This window comes from Acomys minous, assembly GCF_964271855.1.
Source record: "Acomys minous genome assembly, chromosome: 10".
Lineage (NCBI taxonomy): Eukaryota > Metazoa > Chordata > Mammalia > Rodentia > Muridae > Acomys > Acomys minous.
The window spans coordinates 46,948,678-46,970,888 of record NC_140491.1 but is presented as its reverse complement, the minus strand read 5'-3'; the positions used below and the strand labels follow the sequence as shown (position 1 = coordinate 46,970,888).

General features: G+C 44.2%; 1 protein-coding gene across 3 annotated transcripts; it reads right to left on the bottom strand.

The window, feature by feature from the left end:
- Window positions 1-892: 892 nt before the first annotated feature.
- Window positions 893-21,756, bottom strand: H2AZ2 (H2A.Z variant histone 2). Of its 3 annotated transcripts, none has more exons than XM_084797340.1 (5): window positions 21,602-21,756; window positions 15,673-15,750; window positions 6,850-6,963; window positions 2,284-2,344; window positions 893-1,206 (listed from the first exon to the last, which is right to left on the bottom strand). In XM_084797340.1, exons 1-5 carry the CDS (start codon window positions 21,602-21,604, stop codon window positions 1,145-1,147), a joined length of 318 nt encoding a protein of 105 aa, XP_084653466.1. In that variant the 5' UTR covers window positions 21,605-21,756; the 3' UTR covers window positions 893-1,144. The 3 variants fall into 3 exon arrangements, with proteins under 3 accessions (XP_084653466.1, XP_084653465.1, XP_084653467.1); XM_084797339.1 differs by having other exon boundaries at window positions 2,284-2,413; window positions 21,602-21,755; XM_084797341.1 differs by lacking the exon at window positions 6,850-6,963 and having other exon boundaries at window positions 2,284-2,413.
- Window positions 21,757-22,211: the final 455 nt, after the last annotated feature.

The following is a 22,211-nucleotide window of genomic DNA, read 5'->3' as shown; positions in this document are numbered from 1 at the left end:
GCTTTGTCACACTAGTGCTATTCTCTTTATTTCTGTGTATTTGTCAGAATTTCCATAATAAAATATTTCTTCAAAATATGAATTGTTTTGATACTGTTATATTGAAAACACCCATTTCTCACAACCACTTATACTGAAGAAAAAGAAGATTTTGGCTCTCTTATTAGCTAGTGAGTTAATTTACATCATCTTTGAAGTTACTGCAGGTTCCTGGGATCAGTGAGAGACCACAAAAAGATAGAATTCCAAGACCAAAGCAGAAAAGTTTGATTTAGTAGCATCACTTCTAGGTCAGAGTGTGAACTCTGGAGGCAGAAAAACCTCGGTTTATGTCCTAACCCCACTGTCCCATCCGCCAGCTCAACAGGCTTCTCAGCAGATCATTAAGTCCTGTGGACACTAGGAAGCATGCCCAGAAAATAGGTGACAAATCCCTGAATGAGCAAAGCAGTTATCACAGGGACAGCATGGGGTAAAGCACCCTGAACACTCACATCCCCAGGGTCTAACACCCTTGCAAAAACCATTTATTTCCTCACTGCAGGCATTAGTTCACAAAGTTTTTCTTTCTTAGTTGCATGTAATAAAGTAATATTTCTAAAAATTGATCGTATCCAGGATTCAACCTAACAGTACCAACCAAGGCTCACTACAGTCCAGTCTTTGCTTTAAGATTATTCTGAATAATTTGCAACTTAAAATTTCAATGTCTGAACAAAATCTTTTTCTTTTTTTTGAAATAGTCTCTTGTAGTCCAGAATTTTGGAAAAGGTCACCATGAACCCTGAAGGCCCTGCCCACATCTGCCAATTGCTGGGGTCACAGGCCACATGGCCATGCCCAGCTGTAAGTAACGTATTTCCAACACATCATGAAGAAATATTGAGACAAATTAATTTTGTAAAAAATGTTTTATCAATTCTATTTTTGTATAAAACACAGGGAGAAACCTGGCCAATCAACACATGATTGTGACCACAGGGAAAAGGACTTATCAAACTTTGCAAGTCTAAAAACATACAAATGCTTCTTTTATCTTGTCTACAGCAATTGTCTAATCTTTCTCATGAGACTGTCCTTAAGAATTCCGCATACCCACTGGTGTCCTCTGTCGCAGCTACAGATCGGGGAGTCAGCTCATGTCCTAGGCAGTTTTCTGCTGTCCCTTCTTCCCAATCAGAGACTTGTGGATGTGTGGGATCACTCCTGGAACAAAAGTTTTAAGCAACTGTTATTTTTAATAATTCTTCATATCTTAATGCTTTACTGCTAAAGTCAAAAAGCAGCTATAAAAAGGATGAAAAAATTTTTTTATTGTTTGTTTGTTTATTTTTGGTTTTTTAAGACAGGGTTTCTTTGTGTAGCCTTGTCTCTCCTGGACTCACTTTGTAGACCAGGCTGGCTTCAAATCCACAGTGATCCACCTGCCTCTGCCTAGGATTAAAGGTGTGCACCACCACATCCGGCCTCAAAGGATGGAATTTAGTTAAGGTTCTATCCCTTTTCTCCTTTGGATCCTATTAAAGCCACAGGAGCCTGTGAGCTCTTCTGCAGGACAAGCAAACATAGCTCCCTACAGCTATCACAAGGTTCTGTAAGGAACGTTCAAAATACATGAGCACCACCAACTCACCTCACACCTTTACTGACCCCAGGACAGAACTATTTGAGTCCTGCCAAGTCTGCCACACTAAACAGTCCTCTGGATCATGTAATGTCTCTAGCATGTTCACAATGTATGTGAAATATACTAAACCTTAGGGTTGAACCATCGCACCATCTAGATAAAGAATAAGCTAAAATAAAAGCAGCAGTGCACATGACAAGAGAATAAATATTTACTCAAATCACTATGAAAAGAGGCTTAGAGGGCCCCGAGTTATGGCTCAAATTATAGTGTTTACCCATAGCATTTATGAGGACCTAGGTTCACCCCACCACCAACAGAGCTGTAGTACACTTAACACTTGCAGAATTAAAATCCATATGGTTTCTAGTTAACCATTCAAATAAACAGGACCACTGATCTGAATGACATATTTGTTAGAAATAATTTAAGCTTTGGGGCTGGAGAGATGGCTCAGCAGTTAAGAGTACTGTCTGCTCTTCCAGAGGTCCTGAGTTCAATTCCCAGCCACCACACGATGGTTCACAATCATATCTATACTGGGATCTGATGCCCTCTTCTCGCACGCAGGTATGCATGCAAACAGAACACTCACAAAAAATAAATAAATCTTTTTTTAAAAAGAAAAGAAATAAACTAGGCTTAATAATACATACCGCCTCCAGCTATGGTAGCCTTGATAAGTGAATCCAACTCTTCATCTCCTCGGATTGCAAGCTGCAAGTGACGTGGGGTGATGCGCTTTACTTTGAGATCTTTAGAAGCATTACCTGCCAACTCCAGCACCTACAGCACATCCATAAAATAACATAATAGGGAGACATTGGGTTTCCGAGTGTAGAACGAGTTCTCTAGCTCCTGTGCAGAACGGTTTTTCCTGTGTCACTGTATGCCTCTGTGACTTTCAACTCCCACCATATTTATTCCCTCTCAAATACAGTGTGCAAAAATCTGCTTCTTAAAAAAAAAGTTGGAGCAACGAGTAGTGGTGCACGTCTTTAATCCCAGCACTTGGGAGGCAGAGGCAGGTGGATCTCCTTGAGTTCAAGGCCAGTCTGGTCTACAAATTGAGTCTGGGACAGCCAAGGCTACACAGAGAAACCTTGACTTGAAAAATCAAATTAAGAAAAAAAAAAAAGAATTTAAGGGGTCTGGAGAGATGGCTCAGAGGAGCACTGACTGCTCTTCTGGAGGTCCTGAGTTCAATTCCCAAGAACCACATGGTAGCTCACAACCATCTATAATGAAACCTGGTGCCCTCTTCTGGCCTGCAGGTGTACAGGCAGGCAGAGTACTGTATGCATAATAATAAATAAATAAATCTAAAAAAAAAAAAAAGTTGGCCCAGTGGTGGTGGCACACGCCTTTAATGCCAGCACTAGGGAGACAGAGGCAGGTGGATCTCTGTTCAAGGCCAGCCTTACAAAGTGAAGTCTAGGACAGCCAAGTGTACACAGAAATCTTGTCTCAAAAAACCAAACCAAATCAAAAAGTTGTTTTGTTTTTAAAGTCAGGGCCATGCTGTGCAGCACTGCCTGCCTTGAACTCAGTGATGATCTTTCTGTCTCAGCCTCCTGGGTGCTGGGATTAAAGGTGTGTGCTGTTATGCCTGATACACAGAAACCAAGAATCTAAAGTGAACATTTAGAAGTCATACATTTTGATATATTAATTTAGTCCATTTGCTGTCTATATAGACAATTTAGTAAGTGCACTTTCTGTAACAGTTGAAACCTCTTTTTTTTTTTTTGTGGAGAGGATTTTGAGACAGGGTTTCTCTGTGTAGCCTTGGCTGTCCTGGACTCACTTTGTAGACCAGGCTGGCCTGGAACTCACAGAGATCCACCTGCTTCTGCCTCCCAAGTGCTGGGATTAAAGGCATCACCATACCTGGCCTCAGTCGGAACCTCTTTAACATTCAAAGAAACAAACCAAACCAAAAGTTTTTTTTTTGGTTTTTTTTTTTGTGTGTGTGTGTGTTTTTGGGAAGGGAAGGGCCATGCATCTAAGGCTGCCCTTGGCTTTCTGATGCTCCTGGCCCCGCCTCCCAAGTTTGGGGATTACAGTCATGTGCTACCACTCCTACCTGCATAGAAATCTTCTCAAATGTGAGCCCCAAAGACCTATAACTAATAAGATAGGCACCTTTTATTCTGTAGTAGACATTTTCTTTTGTTTTTCCAGTCTTACATATCCCGGGCTGGCCGTGAATTTGCTATGTAGCCAGGGATGACAATGACTTTCTAATCCTTCTGGCCCCATCTCCAAGAGCAAGAATTACAGCTACACACCACCACTCCAAACATATGTGGCACTGGGGATTAAACTCGGGGCTTCATGCATGCTAGGCAAGTACTCCACCAACTAATCTATAGCCCTAGCCCTATTTCAAGACACTTCAAAGTTCTAGTCAACCACAGCAATGCATCGCTGCTCTGGTTTTGAACAAAGGGTCAGTCTTTGGAGCTGAGGCTGGCGTTCCTTCTGCCAAAGTCTCTGTAGTTTTGGGATTACAGTGTACCAGCTTGCCCAGTTAACACAGCGTTTGTTATGTGTCTTTACCTGTATCAGCTCTACTGGCCCTATTGCGCTTTTTTTTTTTTTCTTGAGACCCAGTTTCTCTGTATAATAGCCCTCGTCGTCCTGGACTCGTTTTGTAGACTTACTTGGCCGACCTCAAACTCAGAGATCCCACCTGCTTCTGCCTTCTGTGCTGGAATTAAAGGTGTGCGTCACTGTATGTGGCTCTGACTCTGTTCCGTGTTTGACAGAAATAACAGAAGTAACTCCACAGAGCACCCTTATGTAAGCAGAGCACAGACAATGTTCTATATCTGAATCAAATGTTGGGCAAGCTTCCAATCTGCTAGTGCTTCACCTTGGGCCTCTGGCTGGTCTAGCGTGAGCAGAGCATACCTGCTGCCTACCAAAGCTTCCCTGCACCAGCATGCTTTGAAAGCGCTCCAAAGGCTCTAGTGAGAGCCAAGACTGAGAAATAAATGCTCCTGAAATAAACGCTTGGATTAGGGTCCACAATTTTATCTCTGCTAAATAACAGAACTCCAAAATTTTGTTTTGTTGCTTTGTTTCTCTCTCTCTTTTTGGCTTTTCGAAACAGGGTTTCTCTGTGTAACCTTAACTGTCCTGGACTCACTTTGTAGGCCAGGCTGGCCTCAAACTTACAGTGATCCGCCTGCCTCTGCCTCCCAAGTGCTGGGATTAAAGGCATGCCCCATTACCACCAGGTCGAAGCTCCAAATTTAAATACCTAAAACATGTTCACTTTCTAAAAAATCTATTATGAAGTACCTATGTTTTATTTTTTTAAAGATTTATTATGTATACAGTATGATCAGATTATACTATAGATGGTTGCAAGCCACCATATGGTGGTGGGAATTGAACTCAGGACCTCTGGAAGAGCAGTCAGTGCTCTTAACCGCTGAGCCATCTCGCCAGCCCCAGCACCTGTGTTTTTATTGAACTGGTGGACAAACACATAAAAACAGGTGCAAAACTACCACCCCCCCCACCTTTGCAATCCAGAATTCATGGTTAATTATGAGTTTTGATACATATACGACAATTGAGAATGATGATGACGTACTGACAATGAGGCCACATCTAAGAATAAAGGGAGTAACTTAAAAGCATAAAAAACTAAAACTAGAGGGCCTCACACAGTTATTAATGTATCTACCCTCTTACTGTGCTGTACTGGTAAGAAGTCTACTGCTACCCTAAAAACCTTAGCCAGCTGTAAAACATGTGATCTCAGTGACTTGGAGGGACTGTGACAGGACTACCAGTCTAATGCCAGCTAGGATAGGACTGGCACGATGCCTCAGTGGTTAAGAGCTCTGGTTGTTCTTCCAGAGGGTACTGGCTCAATTCCTAGCACCCACATGGTGGATCATAACCAGCCTTAACTCCAGACCCAGAGTATCTGAAACCTTCCTCTGGTTTCTGTGGGCACTGAATGCAAGTGGTACACAGACATACAGGAAAGTAAAACACCCCATTATATTAAATATGGCATTGTATATCTCTTTTTTTTTTTTTTTTGAGACAGGGTTTCTCTGTGTAGCCTTGGCTGTCCTGGACTTACTTTGTAGACCAGGCTGGCCTCAAACTCACAGCGATCTGCTTGCCTCTGCCTCCCGAGTGTACTCTTAACTGCTGAGCCATCTCTCTACCCATGCCCCCCTCTTCCCCCCCCTTCGCTTTTTAATTTATTTTCTGCCAGCATGTGTGCCTGTATGACAGAAGAGGACACCAGATCCCATTCTAGATGGTTGTGAGCCACCATGTGGTTGCTGGGAATTGAACTCAGGACCTCTGGAAGAGCAGTCAGTGCTCTTACCTCTGAGCCATCTCTCCAGCCCCATCTCCAGTCCCCTTATTTATCATGTCATTTAAAAATGACCAAGACTCTTTAAAATTGGCCCAGAGTAGCCAAGCATGGTGGCACATGCCTTTAATCCCAGCACTTGGCAGAGGCAGGTGGATCTCTGTGAGTTCAAGGCCTGCCTGGTGTACAAAATGAGTCCAGGACAGCCAAGGCTACACAGAGAAACCTTGTCTTGAAAAACCAAACCCCCTCCCAACAACAACAACAACAACAAAAAGAATAAAATTGGCCCAGAGCGATAACTTGATGAGACTGCCTGGTCTACACAGATTTCCAATCAGCCAGAGTTACCTTGTCTCTACCAATCCCAATCAACCAACAAAACCCCTCCAAAGTAAGCAGCACACAGAGGAATTACCAGGCCAGCAAGCACCAGGCCAGCCTGAGCTGCTGTCTGAAAAAAGCAAAAGAGAAAACAAAATAGGAAGCAGGCAGCGTGGAGGTCTATCTCTGCAACCCCAGCAGGTGGACACAAGGAACAGAAGTCACGGTCATCCTCTGCTGTGTTGGATACTTCGGCTAGACTGGACAACACGAGGCTCAAAAAACCAAAAGTGGCGGTGGTGGCGGCACACACCTTTAATCCCAGCACCTGGGAGGCAGAGGTAGGTGGATCTCTAAGTTTGAGGCCAGCCTGGTCTACAGAGTGAGTTCAAGGACAGCCAGGGCTACACAGAGACCCTGTCTCAAAAACCCAAAAGAAGCAAAAACCAAAAGTGCATTAACTTCTCAACAAGAATTCTCTCTGGCACTCTCAGGCATTTACTTTAGGGCAACCTTTGGATCCCCACACAGGACATTCTCCACAAACCTCAGCTGTGAGGTACTCCAGAATTGCGGCACTGTACACAGCAGCAGTGGCACCCACCCGTCCATGGCTTGTGGTGCGCGTCTTCAAGTGTCTGTGGATGCGGCCCACAGGAAACTGAAAAAGAGATGTCTTGTTGGGAAGCGTTGCAGAGTTTTGACAATATATGGTTGACTGTAACTGAAGGCGTAGCAATACTTACTACAGGGCAAATTTACTTGGTAATGAACAGTCTTGGCTAGGGTCTCTGTGCTGTAATCAGCCTCAAATTTTCAAGTTTTAGACAACATAGTTTGACTGTAAAATTATAATTATACCATGCTGTTACCAATTACAGGCTCAACACAGCCCAATAATCACAACCATATCTAATCAATATTTTCACATAAAAGCCACATGACTCTGGATCTCCACCATTTTCCTCTGATGCTAATTCTGTTCTTTCCTCAGTTTCAAAGGTCACATGATAGTTAAGGAAAATCAGTCCCACTCTTTCATTGTGATATTTGTCCTAGTTTTGGGGTGCTGGTAATGCAACCCAGAGCCTTGCATATGCAAAGTAGCTCTACACAGAGCTCCATTCCAAGACACCACTCTCCAGTCACTTTACTGCCTTTCAATAATGCCAATTGCTTCCTTTCTGGCTGCTATCTTTATACTTGGTTTGGTTTTGGTTTTTCTAGACAGGGTTTCTCTGTGTAGCCCTGCCTGTCTTGGAACTCTCTTTGTAGACCAGGCTGGCCTCCAACTCACAGAGATCTGCCTTCCTCTGCCTTCTGAGTGCTGGGATTAAAGATGTACGCCACCATGCCTGGCACAGTACCTGTTTTTCTTTTCTTTTCTTTAAAGATTTATTTATTTATTTATTTATTTATTACATATACAGTGCTTGCCTGCATGTACACTTGCACACCAGAAGAGGGAACCAGATCTCATGATAGATGGTTGTGAGCCACCATGTGGCTGCTGGGAATTGAACTCAGGACCTCTGGAAGAGGAGACGGTGCTCTTAACCTCTGAGCCATCTCTCCAGCCCAGTACCTGTTTTTCAAAGGCAAATTTCAAAAACAAATCCTGAAACCCTAACTTTTTTTTCCTTTTTTTTTTCTTTTTTGTTTTTTTTTCGAGACAGGGTTTCTCTATGTAGCCTTGGCCATCCTGGACTCACTTTGTAGACCAGGCTGGCCTCGAACTCACAGCGATCCGCCTGCCTCTGCCTCCCGAGTGCTGGGATTAAAGGCATGCGCCACCACGCCCGGCGAAACCCTAACTTTTATGTGTATTTTTTGGTTTTTGGTTTTTTGTTGTTGTTGTTGTTGTTTGGTTTTTCGAGACAAGGTTTCTCTGTGTAGCCTTGGCTGTCCTGGACCCGCTTTGTAGACCAGGCTGGCCTTGAACTCACAGTGATCCACCTGCCTCTGCCTCCTGAGTGCTGGGATTATAGGCGTGCACCACCACGCCCGGCTCTATTTTTTGTTTTTTATTTTTGCTTTTTGAGACAGGGTTTCTCTGGGTAGCTCTGGCTATTCTGGAACTCACTCTGTAGACCAGGCTGGCCTCAAACTCAAGATCTGCCTGTCCCTGCCTCTGGAGTGCTAAAATTACAGGTGTGCGCCATCACCGCTCAGCTTATATCTATTTATAGACTTGTCTAAGATAGGGTTGCATCTCAAGGCTTCCTTCAAATTCTCAATCCACTTAACAGTGTCTGCAGCACTGGCTTTCTAGGTATATGCTACCTGCAACTGACTTTTGTTTGTTTGTTTGTTTGAGACAGGCTTTCTCCATGTTGTGTTGGCTGCTCTAGACTTGCTTTGTAGACCAGGCTGGCTTTGAACTCACAGAGATCCGACTGCCTCTGCCTCCCAAGTGCTGGGATGCAACTCAGTTTTCTGTTTTCACTTTTCCCAACTCAGATCTGGCCTCTGATAAATACTATTTTTGAAGTCCATGATATTTCAGTTAACAACTCTAGAGGTCAGTTGTAGACCTCATTCTCAAGGGGAAATAGCATCTCCAGAATTAGTTATAATTTTCCTTCTTTTTCTTTCCCTTTCCCCGCCTTTTCTGGTTTTTCGAAACAGGGTTTCTCTGTAGTTTTGGTTGTCCCAGACTCACTCTATAGACCAGGCTGGTCTCAAACTCAAGAGATCCACCTGCCTCTGCCTCCCAACTGCTGGGATAACAGGTGTGCACCACCACACTCAGCTAGTTATAATTTTCTTTTTCTTTTAGATTTGTTTGTTTGTTTATACAGTGTTCTGCCTCCATATATGCCTGCACACCAGAAAAGGACATTAGATCACATTATAGATGGTTGTGAGCCACCACATGGTTGCTGGGAATTGAACTCAGAACTTCTGGAAGAGCAGACAGTACTCTTAACTTTGGGCCACCTCTCTAGCCCCTAGTTGTAATTTTAAAAAATAATAATTCAGTTAATTTTATTTCATGTGAATTGGTGTGAGGGTGTCAGATCCCCTAGAAACTGGAATTACCGACAGTTGTGAGCTGCCATGTGGGTGCTGGGAACTGAATCTGGGTCCTTTGGAAGAGCAGACAGTGTTCTTAACCGATGAGCCATCTCTCCAGCCCCCTAGTTGTAATTTTCTTAAGAGCACAATCAATGCCTTACTCCTGGTTTTGTATAATTTGTAAAGTATGCTGTCTGTCAGATAACAGGACTCCCAAACCATCTCTTACTAAGTCTTAGAGACTATAAAGAACTTTATTTTAAATTAATTAATTAATTTATGTGTATGGGCACAAAATATGTGATGCTAGGTCCTGTAGAGGCCACTGAATGCCCTAAGACTGGAGAACAGTTGTGATCTGCCACAGGGGTGCTGGGATCCAACCAGGACGCTCTGCAACAATAGCTTGTTCTCTTAACAGCTGAGCCTTTCCAGCCCTACAATGAGGTCTTTAAGTCACTGGGTGTGGTGGCGCACGCCTTCAGTCTCAGCACTCTGGAGGCAGAGGCAGGTGGACTGATGTGTGTTCCAGGACAGCCTGGACTACAAAGCAACTCCAGGACAGCCCGGGCTTCACAGGGAAACCCTTTCTCTCCCTCTCTCTCCCCTCCTCTCTCTCTTTCACACAAACCAAAAACCAAAAACCACAAAACAAAATGACAGGGTCTTGACAGCCCAGCAGGGGTGGGACACACCTTTAATCTCAGTACTCAGGAGGCAGAGGCAGGTGAATCTTTTGAGTTCAAGACCAGCCTGGTCTACAATGCAAGTTCCAGGACAGCCGGGCTACACAGAGAAACCCTGTCTTTTTTTTTTTTAAATGTATGAGTGCTCTATCTGCATGTACACCTGCATGCCAGAAGAGGCCATCAGATCCCTGTATAGATAGTTATGAGCCACCATATGTGTGGTTGGCAGGAATTGAACTCAGGACCTCTGGATGAACAGTGTTCTTAACCACTGAGATCTCTCCAGCCCGAGAAACCCCGTCTTGAAAAACAAAGACAGGGTCTTGCTAAATTCTCTGGCTGCCCTGGACCTTGATTCTGTTGCCTCTGACTCCCAAGTAGTTGGGAGCACAGGCTTGTGCCTACGTCTTGGGTGCTATGGTCGTATGTACAAGACCAAGCTGAGTATCAGAACCTAGTGGTACGCCACTGGACCCCAGCACTGCCAGAGAAGGCATTCTGATTACTAGCCTGAAGACAACCCGGGCTGCAAGACTCTGTCTATAAATGCTGGCCCCCAAACAAAATAAGGGAAACACATTTGGAAAGGGACCACCAATGCTCCTGTGTTTCTTACTAATTCTTTGCTCTTGCTTTGGAGTATGGGCGACCCTCCAACTTGCAGAAATCTCCCGAGTACTGAGATTACAAGCTTGTACCACACAGCAGACTTGCTTTCTGTTTTTTGAGGCATAGTAAATGTTGAGCTGGCCCAGTCTTGAAGACATTATTTAGCCCAAGTTGGCCTTGAATTTGTGATCCTCCTGCCTCAGCCTCCAAAGCAGCTGGCATCACAGGAAACACTCCCTTCGTTTCATTTTAAATTATTTAGTTTTACTTTATATGTATTATTGTGAAGGTGTCAGATCCCTTGGAAATGGAGTTTCAGACAGCGGTAAGCTGCCATGTGGGCACTGGGAACCGATCCTGGGTCCTCTGGAAGAGTAGTCAGTGCTCTTAAGCACTGAGCTATCTCTCCTACCCCCTCATTTTATCTTTTAAATGTTATATGTACGGGTATTGTGCCTGCATGTATGTCTGCATGCCACTTGCACATTTTATCCCCTGGAAGGAGAGGAGAGGAACAGACAGGTGTAACTGCCATTTGGGTGCTAGGAACTGAACCCATGCCCTCGGGAAAAAATGCTAGTGCTCTTTAAAAAAAAAAAAAATATCTTTTATGTATGTGTGAGCTCTGCTTGCATTTACACTTGCAGGCCAGAAGAGGGCATCAGATCACATTATAGATGGTTGTGAGCCACCATGTGGTTGCTGGGAATTGAACTCAGGACCTCTGAAAGAGCAGTCAGTGCTCTTAACCACTGAGTTGTCTCTCCAACCCCTACATGAATCGACTGGTTTTTGTTTTTTCGTTTCTTGAGACAAGGTTTCTTTGGTTAGCCCTTGTTGTCCTGAAACTTGATCTGTAGACCAGGCTGGCTTTGAGCAGAGATCTGCCCAACTCCCAAGTGCCAGGATTAAAGGTGTGTGCCACCACTACCCAGCTACATACATGGTTTTAATTCTTTTTTTTTTTTTTTTCTCTTCTGAGACTCGGTTTCTCTGTGTAACAGCCCTGGCTGTCCTGGACTCATTTTGTAGACCAGGCTGGCCTTGAACTCACAGCAATCTGCCTGCCTCTGCCTCCCAAGTGCTGGGATTAAAGGCGTGCGCCACCACACCCAGCTTTTTTTTTTTAAATCAAGAGTTTTTATTTATTTATTTACTCACTATGTGTACAGTGCTCTTCCTGCACATTTGCATGTACATGTGCAGGCCAGAAAAGGGCGTTAGATCACCTTAAAGATGGCTATGAGCCACCATGTGGTTGTTGGGAATTGAACTCAGGACCTCTGGAAGAACAGACAGTGCTCTTAAGCTCTGAGCCATCTCTCCAGTCCCGTTTTTAATTCTTTTAAAACCAGACTAAAGTATTTATCTACCATTTGGGTCCTGGGTATTATGCCTTTACATGTTAGTCCCTCTCACCAGCCCTTTTCTTTTTTCTTTTTCAGTTTATTTATGTTTATTTTTGTGCACTGGTGATTTGTCAGCATGTGTACCTGTGTGAGGGTATCAGAAGCCTGGGAGCTAGAGTTACGGAGAGTGGCTCATTGTTGTTTTGATGCAGGGTGTCTCTGTGTAACAGCCCTGGCTGTCCTGGAACCTGACCCGTAGGGCTGGCCTCGAACTCAGAGATCCACCTGCCTCTGCCTCCCAAGCAGGATTAAAGGCGTGTCGTCACCACCAACTGGCACCCTTTGTTTCTTTTCTTTTTTTTTTTTTTAAGATTTATTTATTTATTATATACACAGTGTTTTGCCTGCGTGTACGCCAGAAGAGGGCACCAGATCTCATTATAGATGGTTGTGAGCCACCATATGGTTGCTGGGAATTGAACTCAGGACCTCTGGAAGAGCAGACAGTGCTCTTAACCTCTGAGCCATCTCTCCAGCCCCACCCTCTGTTTCTTAAACCAACACAACAGTCTCCACGTGACTACTGTCACAGTTTAAATACACTTGAAATAAATTTGGAGGATTTAGTAGTGCTCTAAAATGATAATGTATGCTTTACAGCTAAGTTCCCGAACTGCAGATGACTCAGTGGTTAGGGCCCACACTCCCTTTGCAGAGGACCTGGGTTTGCTTTCCAGCACACACATACCGCTCACTCGAGTTTCAGCAATTCCAGGGCTGCCTTTGGGCCTCCACACATAGTGTAAATACATGTAGGTCAAACATTCATACACAGGAAATTAAAATCAAAGAACTGTTGGAGGTTAGTCTGGTGCTATGTATTTTGATACTAATTACTGGCTCCCAAGATCTAGCTGCTGTCCTGAGCACAATCTCACACACCCCGAGTATTGCTACGTAACCTTGCCTCCCTAACTGGCTGGATAAGGACCTACACCTGGACATGGCAGAAGGAAGGGGCGGAGCAAAAGTTCAAGAGCTTTCCCACAGAGACGACCTTGGGAAGAAGCAGAGAGACTCTGAAGGAGGAAGGAGGAACTCTGTGAAGTGCCACGTGAAAGAAGTGGCCCAGGTGAACAACATTAGCAAGTATTTTGGGACTACAGATGGGAGGCAGCCTAAACAGAAAGCATTAGAAGCAGACCGCCTGGGGTGGAGGCTGGGAGACAGCGGAAGGTGGCTTAGGAGGGAATGTGTGCCATGCCCCAGGGGATAGAAAGGTTGTTCTAAAATATATCATGTGTCTGTGTCTGTATTGATTGTGAAAGTGGGTAAACAATAACCACGGTAATAATTATAAGCCTAATAAACATTTATTAGGCCTACCATTAAACTAACAGAAGAAAGAGCTAAAGTTCCTATCCCTCTGCCGTCCGTGTCACATAGATTATGTCATCTACTTGCTGACATGTTTGCCGTAAGAAACCTGATTTTGCTGTTGTGGTGGTGCATACCTTAGACAGGAGGCTAACATGGGCTACAAAGGGAAGCTCTGTGAAAAAACAAAAACACACACAAGCAAAACATCACACAGTACGGACAATTTTTCTCTTAAAAATGATTTATTTAGAGCTGGTTACCTCCTTCCATTATGTAGGTCCTGAGAATTTAACTCAGGTCAGGTCATCAGGCTTGATAGCAAGTGCTCGTCTCATTGAGTAATCCTAATTTCCCTATTAAAAAATGTTTCATGGGGGGATGAAGAGATGGTTCAGAGGTTAACAGCACTGGCTGTTCTTTCAAAGGTCCTGAGTTCAATTCCCAGCAACCACACGGTGGGGTATAACCATCTATAATTAGATCTGGTGCCCTCTTCTGGACTGCTGGCTCACATGCAGGCAGAATACTGTATAAATAATAAATAAATAAATCTTTAAAACAAAAAAGTGTTTAATGAGTCTGGAGGAATGGTTCGGTGGTTAGAGCATTTGCCGCCCTTGCAGAGGGCCTGGGTTCAGCTCTGAACACCAACATGGTCTATGTGTAATTTCTGTTCCAGGATCTCTCTCTCCTTCTCCTCTTCTTGGGCACTATCTGTACATGCTCCACAGACATACAGCAGGTGAAACACCCACATACATAAAATAAAAATAAGTAACTTGCCCTGGAATGTAGCTCAGTCCTTGCCTACATTGTGCAAGGCTGGGCCCATTATTTATTTTTTTAAAGATATAATTATTTTTAGCCAGGCAGCAATGAAGCACACCTTTGATTCCAGCACTTGGGAGGCAGAAGCAGGCAGATCTCTGAGTTTGAGGCCAGCTTGGTCCACAGAGTGAGTTCCAGGACAGCCAGAGCTACACAAAGAAAAATCCTGTCTCAAAACAAATAAAACCAAAAAAAGATCTATTTATTTTTATTTTACAGGTATGAGTGTTTTTCCAACATTTATGTCTGTTTACCACATGTATGCCTGGTCAAAGAGGTCATCAGAGTGTTGGATGCCCTGGAAATGGCGTTACAGATGGTTGTGAGCTGGAAGGTGGGTTCTGAGAATCAAAGCCAGGTCCTCCAACAGAAGAGCAGTGCTCTGAACCACTGAGCCAACTCTCCACCCTCCCCCAACTTTTGGTTGTCTTCCCCTGCACCCCAAGACAGGGTTCTCTGGGGAGCCCTGGCTGTCCTGAACTTGCTTTGTAGACCAGGATGGCCTCAACTCAAAGCGATTTGCCTGCCCCTGCCTCCTGAGTGCTGGGATCACAGACGTGTGCCACTCTTCTCCAGCCCCCTTTAAAGTATTCCTTACATGTAGGGAGTGACTTGAAATTTTACTCATCTGGAACAATTGAGCTTGTCGGTTAAAGTTGTAATAATTCACATACAAGAAATTCAAGATACTTGGGATCACTAGGCATGGTAGTACACGCCTTTAGTCTCAGCACTAGGGAGGCAGAGGCAGGCAGATCTCTGTGAGTTCGAGGCCAACCTGGTCTACAAAGCAAGTCCAAGACAGCCAGGACTACAAGAGAAACCCTGTCTCAAAAAAAAAAAAAATTTACTTTAAAGTATGTGTGTCTTGAGCTGGGCATGGTGGCGCACTCCTTTAATCCCAGCACTCGGGAGGCAGAGGCAGGTGGACGGCTGTGAGTTTGAGGCCAGCCTGGTCTACAAATCGAGTCCAGGACAGCCAAGAAAAAAAAAAAAGCATGTGTCTCCCTGGAGCAGGTGTTGTTACGGGTGGTTGCTGCACTTCCAATATGGGTGCTGGGAACCAAACCCAAGTGTTCTACAAAAGCAGTACACATTCTTTTTTCTTTTTTGGTTTTTCAAGACAGAATTTCTCTGTGTAGCCTTGGCCTCAAAGTCACAGAGATACACCTGCCTCTGGCTCCCAAGTGGTATACCACCACAGCCTGGCTACAAGAGCAGTAAACATTCGTAACTGCTAATTTAGCATTCCATGCCCAAGAACAGATACTAATAGGGGGGAAAAAATCAACAAATTCATTAAGATATCCTAGTCTCCTATAAAATACAAATGAATGGCTTACTTTATGATTTAAATTTAAGTCTTAACCAGTTAATCTGACACTCAAGGAGTATCATAATAAAAGGATATTTCTGTAATTAATGAAATATCTCTGGGTCATGAATGGCAAAGATAAAGAAAATAATGAGCTGTGACAGACTTGGTCCATCCATTACCTGTAGCCCAGCTCTTTGTGAGCGAGACACCGCTTTGGCCTTGGCCTTCCCGCTATCTTTTCCAGCTTTGCCTCCAGCCTAGAGGAAGAGAATTTGGAGTTGAAAATGTTACCTCAAAAAACAAAGTCACAAAACAAAATTCTAGTTTTACTTTGGGTAAAAATTATCTATTAATAACTAAAAACTTAATGTATCTAGGTGATCTCCTATGTCACCGTATATATGTATTTCCTCTTATTAACATACTACAATCAAACATTAAACTTATTCAAAATTTAAGCTATCTATACATTTAGACATATCTTACAAATGTCTGATTGATCATGTAAGTTTCATACATTTCAGAAATATTTAACTTTTTTTTGTTTTTTCGTTTTTGTTTTTTTGTTTTCGAGACAGGGTTTCTCTGGGTAACACTGGCTGTCCTGGACTCACTTTGTAGGCAAGGCTGGCCTCGAACTCACAGAGATCCGCCTGCCTCTGCTAGGATTAAAGGCGTGCGCCACCACACCTGGCATCTTTTTTTGTTTTTTCAAGGCAGGGTTTCTCTATGTAGCCTAGAACTTTCTCTGTAGACCAGGTGAGCCTCCAACTCAGAAATCAGCCTGCCTCTGTTTCTTAAATGCTGGGGTAAAGGCATGAGCCATCAAGGCTTGGTTAACAGTTAACTTTTTAAAAAGTCAGCATAATATTTCCATAGGAAATTGAGAATTTAGCTCTTTTGAGAGAAAAAAAGAAGTATATTACCAAAAACTGGGCTAAGCAAACCAGTACCGAAACCTCAAGATCCACTAATTCCATTGCTAGTTATCACGTCCCAAACAAGCCAGGACGCAAACGCGCACTTGGACAGCTATGTTACAGCTGCATTGTTTACAACAGCCACACACAGAATCAACAAAGGACTGAGCTAAAAAGCCTGGGTTCCTAACTAGTACCACTCATTTTATTTTATTTTATTTGTTTTTCTGAGACAGGGTTTCTCTGTGTAGCCTTAGCTGTCCTGGACTCGCTTTGGAGACCAGGCTGGCCTTGAACTCACAGCGATCCACCTGCCTCTGCCTCCCAAGTGCTGGGATTAAAGGCGTGCGCCACCACGCCTAGCGATGGTAGCACTCTTTAGGTGGTGGTAAGACAGAAATGAAGGATACTCCTGTTGAGCACTGAGGATGTGTCCTTACAGAGTATGTTATCCTTGGCTGCTTTCTGTTTCACTCTCTGCTTCCTGGCCAGCCATGAATGCTACCATAATGTTTTGCCCAAGAATATGGGACCAAGTGAGCATGGGCTGAATCTTCTGAAACCATGAGCCAAAATCATTCCTTGCCAGGCGTGGTGGCACAGGCCTTTAATCCCAGCACTCGGGAGACAGGCAGGTGGATCTTTGTGAGTTCAAGGTCCAGCCTGGTCTACAAAGCAAGTCCAGTACAGCCAAGGCTACGCACAGAAATCCTGTCTCAAAAACAAAACAAAACAAAATCATTCCTTTTTAAAAACCTTTCTGTCAAGAGTTGGCCATGGTGATCAGAAAAATAAGTAATAGAGAAATTTAGTTCCAGGAGTGGGGCTATTGCCATGAGCAAACTTGACCTGTGCCTCCTCTCAGGCTTCTGGAACTGGCCTAGAGGAGGAAATGTGGAAGACCTTTGGAGATGTGGGCTATAGAAGCCCTGGGATGCTGTAAGCAGAGCTCAACAATTTTGGTGGAAGCTCAGAAGAATAGAGCACAATTAGAAATACACAACAACTACCCAGATCTAGCCAATGGACAGGACTTTCTCCACAGTAGAGTGGAGAGTGGGGTATGACTTTCACACGAACTCTGGTGCCCCATATTTGACCACCTCTCCTGGATGGGGAGGCCTGGTGGCACTCAGAGGAAGGACAGCAAGCTACCAAGATGAGACTTGATACCCTATGAGCATATACAGGGGGAGGAGGTCCCCTCAGTCAGACATAGGGGAGGGGAGTAGGGGGAAAATGGGAGGGAGGGAGGAACGGGAGGATACAAGGGATAGGTAAACAATTTAAATGTAATATGAATAAATTAATTAAAAAAAAAAAAAGAAATGCACAACAAGCCAGCCATGGTAGCATACACCTTTAATCCCAGCACTCGGGAGGCAGAGTAGGTGGATCTCTGTGAGTTCGAGGCCAGCTTGGTCTACAAGGCTAATCCAGGACAGCCAAGGATACACAGAAAAATCATTAAAAAAAAAAAAAAAAAAACCAACAACAACAAAGATGATACAAGGATTCAGATGGGAACAACGATTTTATTGGGAAATGTACTAAGACATTATATGCTATAAACATAATGTCCCATTCATATTATAATTGTCTGTATTTTGTATATGTACTAAAATGTTATGAAAAACTGAGTTTAAAGGTGTCACATTAGTGAATTTACGGAGGGAATTTCAAGATTTCGTAGCACCCAAGCTTTGGTATTGCTATTGTTATCTGCTGTAAACAAAGATCAAGAGCAAAAAGCTCAACATTTTTAAATAAAAATTTTAAAATATTAATTTTATCCTTTTATGTGTATTATGCCTGCACGTATGTCTGTGCACCATGCATATGCCTGACACCCATGGAAGTCAGAAGAGGGTCGTGGATTTTCCAGGTCTGGTTGCAAGCTGCCATGTGATGGGAATTGAACCTGTCCTCTGAATAGCAATCCTCTTAACCACTGAGCTATCTGTCCAGCCCAGCAGGATTATAAAAACCACCACGGGCAAGGAGATTGTGATACAGAAACATCATTAAAGACACACCAAAGCCCAAGTAAGTGTTCCTACCATTCCAGAGTCTGAGACAGGCCTTTTCTCAGCTAGAGACTAAGTTACATACCAAGTTCCAGGCCAGCCTGGGCTACACAGTTTTAAGTTAGACTCCTGTGGTAGTAGGATCTGGAAGACCACAACCTATTGAACGACTACTTCTGTTTTGTTTTTTTTCCGAGACAGGGCTTCCCTGCGTAGCCTTGGCTGTCCTGGACTCACTTTGTAGACCAGGCTAGCCTCGAACTCACAACAATCTGCCTGCCTCTGCCTCCCAAGTGCTGGGATTAAAGGCGTGTGCCACCACCACCTGACTTGAACGGCTACTTCTAATATACAGATTCTAGATACCTTTTTAAAATATAGTGATAAAAGTAAACTTATAGAAACAAACAATAAATTGTTACCTCCCAAACCATATATAATTGTTTTAACTTTACAGTTAAAATAGTTCTTATCCTAAACTTCTAGGTTAAAAGTTTCTAGACAAGCCAGGCATGGCACCTCTGCAATCCTGGCATTTGGGGCGACAAGGTGGGGGGCATGCGACAGCAGACAGGCAGGTGGATCTCTGTGAATCTGAGGCCAGCCTGGCCTACAAAGCAAGCCCAGGACAGCCAAGGCTACACAGAGATACCCTGATGGGGAGGGGGTGGGGTGGGTGAGAGTTTATACAGTGGGAAAAGAACACATTGGAATATATTTTCATTCCCAAAAGAATTGAAAACTGGGGGCTGGAGAGATGGCTCATAGGTTAAGAGCACTGACTGCTCTTCTGGAGGTCCTGAGTTCAATTCCCAGCAACCACAACCATCTATAATGTGATCTGATGCCCTCTTCTGGCCTGCAGGTGTACATGCAGGCAGAATACTATATACATAACAACAAATAAATAAATCTTTAAAAATCTGAAAACTGGATACCTTCCTATTACTCTAATTGATACACTATTATTTCCTGCCAATTAAAAAAAATACTTACCAAATACAACCAATGCATTTGCCCAGTATTTTTTTGGTTTTGTTCTTGTTGTTTTCCCAAGACAGGGTTTCTCTGTATAGCCCTGGCTGTCCTGGAACTTACTCAATAAACCAGGCCTTGAACAAGAGATCCTCCTGCCTCTGCCTCCTAAGCGCTGGTATTAAAGGCAAGCACCACAACGACCAGTGTATCCAGTATTTTATATTTTAAGTTAATGTGTCCATAGTTTTAAATGGATATTAAAAATCTGTCACTAGAATTTTTAAGAAAAACAAGGATCATGAAAATCAACTGCTTGAGCAAATGAATTTATTTACAAAGAAGTAACCCATGCTGCTTGTCAGAGTACTCCCCATAATCCACATGTAACAACTGCAAAGACAGAACTTTTGTAGCTCAAAGTTTGAGGGTTTGGTTTGGTTGGTTGGTTTTGTTTGTTTTTGTTTTTTCGAAACAGGGTTTCTCTGTGTAGCCTTGGCTGGCCTGGACTTGCTTTGTAGACCAGTCTGGCCTCCAACTCACAGCAATCCGCCTCCCTAGTCCTGGGATTAAAGGCGTGTGCCACCACAACTGGCTCAAAGTTTGAGAATTTAACAGTCCAAACTTGGCAGGTGGATCTGTTAGCCAATCTGTTTCTACTTGATTAAACACCTCACATGTCACTAGCAACACAAGACAAATTATTATTTGTGGCATGAAGTACCTGTTGAAGGTAATGTCTTGTGAAGATGTAGATGAAACTCAAAGTAGTAATATTGATGTTATAATGGATATACTAATAGGTTTGCTCAGGAGACAGTGACACAAGTGAAACTTAGCTAAAGGAGCATTGCCTCTAAAATATCCCCAAGACAAGTAGTATGCTAACCAGGCCTATTAGGGATAAGTGAAATTTAAGATGATAGGATGTAATTGTTTGTTCACCAAGACTGACCAGCCAATTAGACTCCATTTCCATGACAAAGGAGACAGCACTGATTTATGGCCAGCAGTTAGGCCCAGATTCCCATACCCAAACAAACCCTGCTCCAGTGGGCAGAATAGGGTCCCTGCCATCACTAAGTACCACTCAGCCATTTACTCCCCTGTGCTTTTATCAGGAAAAAAACGTAATTCTGCCAGGTGGGCAACATGGCCCTGGGTAACAACTACTCGGAAAAAGAACACTGGCATACTTAAAAGTAATCCTGACAATATGTAATATTTTTGCTGTATAAATCTCCTATCCGCCTAAGTTGCTAGCCTTGCCGACTCCACACTCTGCTTAAATTGATTGAAGTGTAACCTGGGACCCATAAAGAGATTTCAGGATGTGTCTGTGGAACGCACACGCCTAAAGTGTACAAAATTAAAAATTTTGTTATTGGGTTGGGTCAGCCCAACCGGACAAGCGTCATTAAAGAGCTTTTTCTCTTTTTTTCTTTTCTTTTTTTTTTTTGGCCTTTCGAGACAAGGTTTCTCTTGTAGTCCTGGCTGTCTTGGACTTGCTTTGTAGACCAGGCTGGCCTCGAACTCACAGCGATCCGCCTGCCTCTGCCTCCCGAGTGCTGGGATTAAAGGCGTGCGCCACTATACGTACCCGGCAAAGAGCTTTTTCTTAATTATAACTAATCCCTAAATATGTGGAGATATTCCTTACTGGGAAGGCATGCTACTTCTGTAACAGTTAAAGGATACTTCAAACAAGGAATCGGACATAAATACAGTAACAATCTTCATGCAACACATAAGTTTCTGTTGTTGCTTTTTAGCACTTTCCCCTTCCCCTCAGTTTTAGAATGGGGCTAGAGTTCTACTCACTTTCGTTCCTTAGAAGCCGCTTTAAACTAAGATATAAACTACAGAATGAAAAGATACTTTAAAATGAAGCCATGCAAATAAACTCCTACTGCAAAGAAGTCGGGGGAACAACCAGCCAACAGCGACCGGACCAAGCGATTCTGGTGGGCAGGACCAGAACGCCTCCGGATCTCCAGCAGGGGGATTACGTAACCCGGGAGCTGGAGACTCAGCCCGACCTCCTTCCTCCGCGCGCCGCAGAACCCGCCCCCCTGCTCCTGCCTCCCCTGTCGCGGTGCGTACGTCACCGCCCACCCACGGCTCCACAGGTGGAGGCGCCGTCCGGGCCTTCCGCGCGCCTACTCCCCGCGCGACCCCGCACTTACCATGGTCTTGGCCGCGCGACGCCCACTGCCGCCCCGCGCCGCCGCCGCTCTCGCAGCCGGACCGCCGCTGCCAGAACCGGACAATGCCCGGGACCCGCCTCACGCCGCCGCGACCAATAGCCGCTCACGTTGTTCGTTTGAACCTCGGCGGCGGGCCAATGGTACGCCTCCTTCTAGCCATAACTCCGCCCCCCTCGGTGCCGCCTCCCTAACGGTTGTTTGTTTTTTGCACACGGCACTTGGAGGCGGGGCCTCCAACTCCGATTGACGAGCTCTCCGCCTTTCAGTTTGCGCGGAATTCTGATGAGCAGAGGAATGAACCAATGAGAGGAGGAAAGCCAATGAAAACATTGCCGGCGGCACTCGAGGCGGGAAGCTGGCAACAACTGCACAGTGAGCCAATGGACGAGAGTGATTCGGCGCCTCTGTACCTTTCCCGCCCATTCAAGAGCCCGCTCGGCCGGCTTAGTTTGCTTTGTTTTGTTTTGTTTCTGTTGCTAGAAGTTTAGGGGAGGCGTCCAGATAGCACGAAAGGAAAGGTTTACAGTGGAATTACCTTCGTGCAGAAACTATTGTGAAAATTTTGAAATAGGTGTGAATCGCACTTGGC

What these genes read in the sequence shown, in the direction of transcription:
- H2AZ2 (XM_084797339.1), bottom strand. An exon ending in TGGAGTACCTCACAGCTGAG is followed by an intron (nt 2,414 to 6,849) that starts GTTTGTGGAGAA and finishes GATGTGCTGTAG; the next exon opens with GTGCTGGAGTTGGCAGGTAA. An exon ending in GGCTACCATAGCTGGAGGCG is followed by an intron (nt 1,207 to 2,283) that starts GTATGTATTATT and finishes CTTTTGTTCCAG; the next exon opens with GAGTGATCCCACACATCCAC.